Here is a 9,344-nt window from a genome sequence, read left to right on the forward strand (position 1 = left end):
CGCTCAGAAGTGACGAACACGGAAGCGCAGGGGAGAGATCAAAACAAAACAACGGTCACTAATTAGAAGTACAAAACGAGGATTTGTAAAGAAGAATGTCGGAGGATTTCGATATAAGCCAAGAGGAGACTGGTTTTCCTTTGCTAAAGTAAGGAAACTTTGCTTCCTTTGCTCCTGTTAACAAACGTTGGTTTTCACGAGACTCACCAGTGCATGCGCAGCGCTGATCCAGTGTACAACAGTGAGCGCAAGCTACATTAAAGTGATTATTACGTTTTGAATATGGATATTTTTCTTACAAAAACGCATCGACAGGAGGCCTTTGTTCAACCCCGGAGCCGTGTGAGACACTTTTTTTTATGGATGGGCGCATTTTATTTAACTTCTTTTGGACTGATGCATGCAACACCCGCTGAGTGGCATTAAACAGCTTGAAAGATCAAAGACAATTTTTTATATAACTCCGCCTGGATTCGTCTGAAAGAAGAAAGTCATATACACCTTGGATGAATTGAGGGTAAGTAATTTATGGGATAATTTTCATTTTTGGGTGAATTAACCCTTTAAGGCCAAAGTATACTTGAGTTTTTACACATACATGGGGGTACACGCACCAGACTATTTTTGTACTATAAATAAATCTTTCTAGAGTGCATGTGTGTAGATGTGCCTGCATTCGTGTATGCCTCAAATGGACGATACTTTGAAAGACTACATGTGCGACTAAATGCATTAAAAGAAATGAAGTATACTTGGGCCTTTAGAAAACCACACATATAGTATTGAAATATTTGTAAATATAAATATTAATATTTTAGAAATATTTAAAAGTGTACATTTTCTTTTATCTGTATATCTATTTATCACATTTTTTATAGCCACTATATACAAATATCTTATCGATCTATCTATCTTTATTTATTTATTTAACACTTTTATAGGTGGTATACACAAAGAGCTTTATTAAAAAAAACACGCACGCACACACACACACACACACACACACACACTTGTAAACACAGTCATAAAGAGCTTTACAAAATATAAAGTAAAGGGTATGTATTTATTTATTTTTGAAATTTGTCCTGTCCATTATCTTCAACTTTAAGGTTAACCTAAATTTTGCCACTCCAGCTCCCGTCTCACCCTCTGACGCCATCCAGACATGCAGAAAGCCGGGGCCTGGCAGTTGCTCCAGCTTACCACACCTTACCACATCCCTCCTCTCATGGGGCCCCTCACAGCACCATGATGTGGGGCCCCCTGGAGCCTCCCAAAACCCAGAAGCCCTGGAGCCTGAGCTGCTTGCGTCCAGCACCCCCACTCAGGCCCTCAGCTGCTCTCTGCTTTAAAGAGGTATCCTGGGCTCAGATTACAGCTAATTATGCAGCATACTGGACTTCTAGTTAAAATATTGTGAAAATATGTTAAATGCAGTGTGATATAATACAAACATTGTAATTGTTGATTATTTCCCTTGATATTGTAGTCACTATTATTTTGATACTAATATGTGAACGCTACAACTCTTTAACTAAATAACTTCATATACTCTCTCATGGTGCTGTAAATCTCAGTTTTACCTCCTTCTGTGTCCCTTTCCTGTTATTTCCATTCCTCCTCCTCTCTCAGGACCTCAGTAAAAGCCCCAAGACTATGAAAAAGCTGCTGCCCAAGAGAAAGCCGGAGAGGAAGCCATCCGATGAGGAGTTTGCACTGAGGAAGAGTAAGTCAGCTGGTTTATATTGTTATTGATACTGAGAGTTTCTGAAGGATCGTGCATCTGATGTAACCTCTGACCTCTGAAGGTACTGTAGCTTTGGAGGAAGATGCTCAGATCCTGAAAGTGATTGAGGCCTACTGCACGAGTGCAAAAACCAGACAGACTCTGAACTCAAGTAAGTCTCGTACGCGGGCCAGTTCACCTCCGTTTCGTATCCTCTTAAGACATTCCTCATTCATACCTACTTTTCTATGTGTAACATAGAAATAAACTAAAGTCTGTTGATCTTAACAAAATTATTCTGGGATCTCTTATAACAATATCCTCTCTCTTTTTTTCTCGTCATACTTAATGTTCATTTATTTATCATGACCCCCTGCTCCCCATATTTTAATTTGAACATCTTTACACATTTTTATTTATTAATTTATTTGTAAAACCCATTTACTCTCTTGGGGTATAATTGGTTCTCCCATCTGTGTGGTTGTACAACCCACGTCCATTCTTTGTTCGGCCCCCTTGTTTTATTTTCTTTCCATCTGCAATCCTCCCTCCCTCCCTCCCATCATTCATATGATTTGATCCCCCTCTCATCATCTGCGACTGGACGACCTCTTCAGCATGGCAAGGCACTGATCTCATGCATAACCACGTTTTGGATCAATCCAGTGTGGACTCTCTGGGCCGCCGTAGCAGTATCTCGAGGCCCGAGGCCACCTCGGACCACTCAGAGGACTCTGACTATGACAGTATATGGACAGCCCACAGTTACAGGATGGGCTCTGTTTCCCGTAAGAGCTCCTACATCTCCCACCAAAATTAAACTCCCCCTCACTCCTCTTATTTCAAGTGACTTTATATTTATTTGAAACTATTTATTTATTTAATGATCTGTCACTGTAATGCATATTTATTTTATTTATTTTTATTTATTTATTTCTCAGTGTTGTATTAATCATACCACATCATCATTTTCTGCATATATATGCACTTTCCCAAAGCAGTTCCCTGTTGCCTTGACATCTTAACTCCCCCTGAAACCACCAACCTCACTTACTTAACTCCGTTTTTTATTTTTACTTTGTTTGCCTCGCATTTGATATTTATGTAAGTGTCCTTTAAAAAATGATGTTTTCATTCCCAGAAGTATTTAATTGTTAACGCTGTTGAAGGTACAATGCGCTCTGAAGGCAACAAGGACAGGTTCTGCTATAAAAGAAAAAAAGATGCTAAAATCTCTTAATGTGTCTGTAAATATTAGAGTATTGTCATTCATCTGAAATGTGTGGTATTAACTTGGACTTTTACTGAATGTGAACATTAGATTGCCGCTCTGTTGAAATAAGGAGTTGGGTCTTTTACCAGAGAGCTTTATGAATGAGAGAAATTCATAACTATGGTTCTCAAATGGCACCATGAAGAGTATTACTGGGGATGTTTTGTTCATACTTATGTGATATAAATGTATTTATTTTCAATTTGTAAATGTATTTTGAATGATTTTTGACTTTTTGTATGCTTATATCTAACATGTAAGTTTATAGTGGTGTCTATGGTGAAAAGTATGGAAGTTTACAAAACAAATGTTGAATTTAATGTTGGTTTAAATTCTATTAGAATCCATTCAAATCAGGTGTGTGGATGGTAATAGTCGAGTTCTTCACCATTCATTCGAGAGACTGTCAAAGCCTCAGTGTTTGATGCTTTTCCTCTTTTATGTATGACGTGTTTATGAGACAAACAAGAAAATCGACTTGCCAGTTATTTCAATAATGACAAAGAGTATAATTCCTCATGTTATGTGATTTCTTGTGACCAAGTTCTATTCTGTGGTTTAAAAAATGAACAAGAAGAAAATATGAATATTTATTATCTTTTTGTCAGTCGTTTCATTCAGATATTCTTAAAACCGTTCAACAGAGATACTTCAGTGATGTTTACGTGATTTGAAATTAAGACATGATTAATGTGTGTTATATATATGCAGAGTCAAATACATGACAAGATGCCACAAACATTGTAATATACATTTTGAATAAATCTTGGGTTGTTTTGTACAGTATGTTTATCCTTTAAAAATTACAACAAAACAAAAAGTTTGTTTCCATCTATATTACAACAAAAAGTTGTGTTTTTGTTTAATTTTATTTATAAATGTATTGCTTATTTTCACTTGATGGGTTTTGTTTTGGGGGTTGATGAAATTGTAGTTTTCAGGAAACCCTTGGTCCTCTGGTTTTTGAATGCTTTTAGTGTTTTTGGATGATCCCTCTCTGCATGACTAACTCCTGTCTCACGCACAGTCCTGTGTAAGTTTGATCCAATCCAAACCATTTTTTTGAGGCACAGTGGTCCTGCACTGACCTAATCAGTGAGTCCAACTTGACTAATCTTCCTGAAATCACTCTGCGGGGCTTCTCTTTTGAAACAGGACAGTGGAAAGATGCCAGTCCAGCACTGATAGTTCCTGGGGAGGAGAAGTTCAGTGTAGACGAGTTGAAGAGTAATGGTCAGACTCTTCTGGAGGAGAAGTAAGACTGCATATTTGTCCATTCCCAGAACAGGGGTTATAATGGGAATAAATAAAAAGGGATGTTTGTCAAGAGAACACAAATTGAATAGAGCTGCAAGATAAAAAAAAAAGTATTTACTGACATATTCGATATTCAATGTTTCCTAGGAGCCTTGTGGATGTTGTTTATGCTCTGAGAGATGAGGTACAAGAACTTAAACAGGTGAGTGTTTGTGAGGGTCCGAGGAAGTTTTTCTTAATATTTAAATTCATAGAAAACAATAATATTTAATATTTTCTATTTCCTGCTTACATGATTTTACCATTCTAACAGGACTATAAAAAAATGAAGAAATCCCTGGAGGAAGAACAGAGAGCTGGGAAAGATCTGGAGAGGATAGTTAGAAAAATGTTAAAGAATATAAACAATCCTTCTTGGGATGAGACCAATTTATGATATCAATGTTGCCCCCTTACTAGTTTTTGTTTTTTTACACAAGTGTTTAAGATGACCGGGAAGTTCAACCAGAACATTCAAATTATCATGTGTTTTCTTACATTGAAACCACCTTTGATGTTCGTGGGTACGAGTCTGTAGTAAAATAATTGTACATATTTGACCTTATATGGCTCATTGCAATGTTCAAACTCTAAAAAACTGTCTTTTAGTGCATCCACACCAAGCAGATAAAAAAAAAAAAAAAGTAGTTTGTGAAATTCTGAAGAAATGTAAAACCACTTGTTTATATCTGAACAATCATGATGTGACTTGCTTGCTTGAAGTGGTAGCTAAATCTTGTCGAGTGTAACCTGTGAATATCCGTGACGAGTTTGTCTTTCACCTGATGTTAAGGTGTTGAGATAGACAGTACCTCAGTCTTTACATCCCATTGATGTTTGAGATTGTGAGTCCTGTTTTTCTACATATTACCTTTGTCATTACAAAGGTTCAAGAGATCATCATATTTTACTGTTAAGTTCCATTTTTAAATAACTTTTATTCAGATGCTCTCTGATTTAAGATGTTGAATCTGTGAATATTTCCATGGTGTGGTACAGAGAACTTTTTCATTCCATTTACTTGTTTATTGTTGATACTTAATCTTTAATTCAACAGAGTGAGTGTGCACAAGCATAGCAGATGTCACACTATATGTTCACTGTGGGACATGATGCTTATGCTTATATGTCAGTATGTTTAGTACCTGTTTTAGGTGCCACTGCAATTCAAGCTGTGACAGGAGTTCAATATTATGATACTCATTATACCTGGATTATTTTTTTAGTCATGCGAGTTATATCTGTATACATTTCAGTGTCACTCATTTAGTGTGACCAAAGCAAAAGCCAAACTCTTATTTATGGACTTGACTGTCTGTGATTTATTACTGTACTTGACATTTATTCCTATAGCGCTTACACAACACTAATAGAATAGCCTCATCAGAATTCATGTTGGATATTTATTAATTAGTATTCTTTACCTCAGTTCCATGTTACTGTAAATTAATTCTGTAAATAAAGACAGTTGTTTATTTGCTTCTCTACTTCAATGTCATCAATTGGGCTTAAAAAGAAAATTACTGTAAAATACTTGAATGTTTTTGAAAGAAGTCTCTTATGCTCACCAAGGCTGCATTTATTTGCTTGTTTTAATCAGAAAAAAAACAATTTAATTATAATATTGTGAAATATTATTAAATTTTAAAATAACTCTTCAATTTGAATGTATTTTACATTTTTAATAGTATTTATTCCTGTGATGGCAAAGCTGAATTTTCAGCAGCCATTGCTCCAGTCTTCACATGATCCTTCAGGACTGATTCTAATATGCTGATTTTCTGCGCAAGAAACATTTCTTATTACTGTCAATGTTAAAAACGGTTGCTGCCTAATATTTCAGCTTTCTGTAATGAATAGAATGTTCAAAAAGTCTTTACTGTCAATTTTGTGATGATTTAATGCATCCTTGCATTTTTTTTATTTATAGTCGACTATAATTATAATTGTAGGAAGATGTCCCACTGTGAACACCTCTGATGTTTACCACATGAGCAATGTGAGAACGCATCTTGCAGATTTTTAACTGCGTGTGAATGAACAGACGTGTGGTGCACAACACAGGAGTTTAAAGGGGTCATATGATGTTGCTAAAAAGAACATTATTTTGTGTATTTGGTGTAATGAAATGTTTATGCGGTTTAAGGTTAAAAAAACACATTATTTTCCATATACTGTACATTATTATTTCTCCTCTATGCCTATCTATCGATTTTTACAAAGCTCATCGGTCTGAAAAGCGAGGTGGGCTCTGATTGGCCAGCTATCCAGTGCGTTGTGATTGGCCGAATACCTCAAGCGTGTGGCGGAAATGTTACGCCCCTACCATATTGTGATGATGATGCCCTGTCAGGCCGGAGCGATGATTCAAAAACATGAAAACCCATTATAAACGAGGCATTTGTTGCATCCAGTGGGGACATAATTACGGATTATAATGATTTATACTGTCTTTTTACGCATTGCGTTGCATGGCGTTGTCGGAGAAATGACAAACAACAAGCGCTACTCTACACTGCTCAAAACTCGTGTTTGAATCATCAGTGGCAAATTCTTTAAATATGAAAACGCACTTACAGTCTGTGAGTCAGAACAGCCGGCATTGAAGTCTACTCTGCCAGGATCAGGAAACAGTCCTCCATAAAATGCGCTGCACACATCTGAATATTTGGTATGAACTGTTCTGGAACAGTGTTGTAAATACAACTTAACCACTGATTTCTAGTCGTGTCCTCTTTTGGAAGGCCAAACAAAGTATTTTTGCTTTCGCAACGAAACACACAGCGTCTTCCCAGCATGGTGGCAGCAACAATAAGTTATGCCTTCTTTCTTTTTGCGTGAACATTTGGGCGGCGTTATGCAAATCTTCCCACATCGTGATGTAGACATGTGGGGGCGTGTTTGAATGAGGCATTTTAGGAGGGCGTGGACCAGTCTTAACTTTTATAAAGAATATCTCCTTGGGTTTGAGACTTTAGTTTTTGCGACTTTAGAGATCTTATCTATTCATGAACAGCTTGTAAGACACTCCAAAGAGAAAGGAAAACTTGAAATCGCATCATATGAAAGCTTTATGTTTCTGTACTCTGTCAAGGGGAAGGGCACGATGATAAAGGTGACTTTATGCCCTTGTCTTTCGTCTGCACACAACTGTTCTGGGTGAAGGTTGTGCATGCGCCAGGCTCTATTACAGTGACAAGGCAATCTAGTCCCTTTGTGGGCGATGATTCTACTTCATTGATTTACAATGGAAAGGATATAATTTTGCTGGTGTTGGCAAAAAGCTCAAATGTCAGGCTTTTCAGAATGCCAGCATTGCCTTGTTCGCAGATGAATAAGGAGAAAGTCACCTTTTGTCTCCTGTTAAATATTCCTGCATAAATACAAAGGAGCATAATGCCCTCCTGATAAAAGGAAGCCCTGATTTATCCTTTGGTGTATAGATAAAACCTGCAGATAAATGCCAGGATGGCCTTTTCATTTTTGTTCTCTGCGGTTCGCTTCCCTTTTTACAGCATATCGAGTTTGGAAGACGGGTGTCACTTTCAGCAATGATCTGGTTTTGTGGAAAGGACACAATTAGTGCTACCTTGCCATCATCAGTATAATATATCACAATTTCTCACAGAAGATGCTTCAGACCTTCATCATTGACATTCATGTTGGATTGAAGCCTAAGTTTAGGACATAATGGTTGTGCAGTTAACCATCTGTTACTGTTAAAAAGTTTGACTCCCCGGTATTAACAGCCTCTTCATGGTAATGGTTAAAGCACACTACCTGTCGTTGAAATGCAAAAGGGATAGCAGAACTCTGTGGACATGGAATCAATTAGCTTTTGACCAGTCTATACACACATACACACGCAGACACACAGTCGCTTGTCTAAGACGCTGTCTTTCCCTTTCTTTTTCTCCTTTGGTCTATTCTGTAGCCTGTGATCATTTAGATTTGACATGCATTGTGGCTGAGCTGGTCTCTCTCTTTTGCTCTCTCTCTCTCTCCCTCTCTCTTTTGCTACTGTCTGTCATTAATTTCCAGGCTTTACAATTTGCCAAAAAAGAAAGAGAAAAGAGTGAGTGAGTGGTGGAAGGATAAGAGCTCAGTGTCCTTTTGAAGGGGTTTGTTATTGCACAAAAACAGCCGCCCAATAATTTTTCGTCAATGTTTAACTCTAAAAGCTTTTCCCCGTCAGCTTTTGAAAAGAAGAGCAATAAAGCCCTATTCATACGGACTGAATAAAAACAGTCCTCTGGGGGCTATGACCAAAGGGCTTCTTTTCTTCTGCCTCTAATCAAATAGGAACTGAAATGAATTAGAGTTTTCTTATGAAAATAGCCTTTGTTGTCAGGCAGGCCAGTAATTCATAAACAATAAGCAACGTCATTGTGTGGCTAGTAATATATTCATGCTGTGGAAAGGCTAGAAGGCAGTGCAGGACTATGGCTCTGTGAATGAGGGGAGGGAAGGATTGGTCCTGGACTCTTCATTTGCAGTCTGCACAGTGGGTGGTTCTGGTAACCACCAGTTTCTCTCCGTCTCTCTCCATTTCTCTCATGCTCCTGACATCTCCTCATTTTCCTCATGCTCCTCATTTCTTCAATGATTCTTTCGTTTCCAGCTTTCTTCTTCCTGCAATTGCTGGCTCTTTTCAACCTTTCTCAAAGGCCTCTCGCTCTTCCCCTGTGTTTTGACCTGTCAGGTTTTTCGTTTGCTCTCGCATTCTCCTCCCCTCTTCTCTTCTTTCCTCTGAGCGAAGCTATATATTCTTGAGAACTTCGGGACGGTGTTAGATTCTGCTCCCAAACTCTTCTCTCTTGGGAGAAAAAGTGGATTATCCGAAGTAGGAGGGCATGTGCATGAAGAGTTGTGGTGAGAGGGCAACTGGACGCCAGCGAGTTGGATCTTGAACCTCAGTGCCAGATTGTGAACCATGACCAGGACAGGACTTTCGTTGACCAGAAAATAAAGTGTCTACTTGATTATTAAGGATGTACTTTCGGTGGACCTGGACATCTGTTGTGTTGCTTGGACATTGCTTTTTTCAAC

General features: G+C 37.9%; 1 protein-coding gene and 1 long non-coding RNA gene across 5 annotated transcripts in view; one reads left to right on the forward strand and one right to left on the reverse strand.

Annotated features, from left to right (window-relative positions):
• The window catches only part of LOC107597389 (uncharacterized), a 22,886-nt gene extending 18,615 nt beyond the window's left edge, over positions 1-4,271 (reverse strand). Inside the window, exon 1 of the long non-coding RNA XR_001610455.1 lies at positions 4,262-4,271. This is a non-coding gene — a long non-coding RNA (uncharacterized lncRNA). The remainder of the gene's footprint in view (positions 1-4,261) is intronic.
• LOC107597388 (rho guanine nucleotide exchange factor 7-like) overlaps positions 1-5,675 on the forward strand; it is a 31,600-nt gene extending 25,925 nt beyond the window's left edge. For 2 of the 4 annotated variants that reach the window (XM_016288418.1, XM_016288419.1), the window contains exons 17-22: positions 1,135-1,356; positions 1,633-1,726; positions 1,809-1,898; positions 4,155-4,254; positions 4,404-4,458; positions 4,570-5,675. In XM_016288418.1, coding sequence (XP_016143904.1) covers positions 1,135-1,356; positions 1,633-1,726; positions 1,809-1,898; positions 4,155-4,254; positions 4,404-4,458; positions 4,570-4,692 — 684 coding nt within the window. In that variant the 3' untranslated portion in view covers positions 4,693-5,675. Of the gene's footprint in view, positions 1-1,134; positions 1,357-1,632; positions 1,727-1,808; positions 1,899-2,343; positions 3,764-4,154; positions 4,255-4,403; positions 4,459-4,569 lie in introns of those variants that run through there. The other 2 variants (XM_016288420.1, XM_016288421.1) reach the window with 1 other exon arrangement.
• The last annotated feature ends 3,669 nt before the right edge of the window (positions 5,676-9,344 follow it).

The sequence above is a fragment of the Sinocyclocheilus grahami genome, unplaced genomic scaffold (assembly GCF_001515645.1).
Source record: "Sinocyclocheilus grahami isolate Dianchi unplaced genomic scaffold, SAMN03320097.WGS_v1.1 scaffold231.1, whole genome shotgun sequence".
NCBI lineage: Eukaryota > Metazoa > Chordata > Actinopteri > Cypriniformes > Cyprinidae > Sinocyclocheilus > Sinocyclocheilus grahami.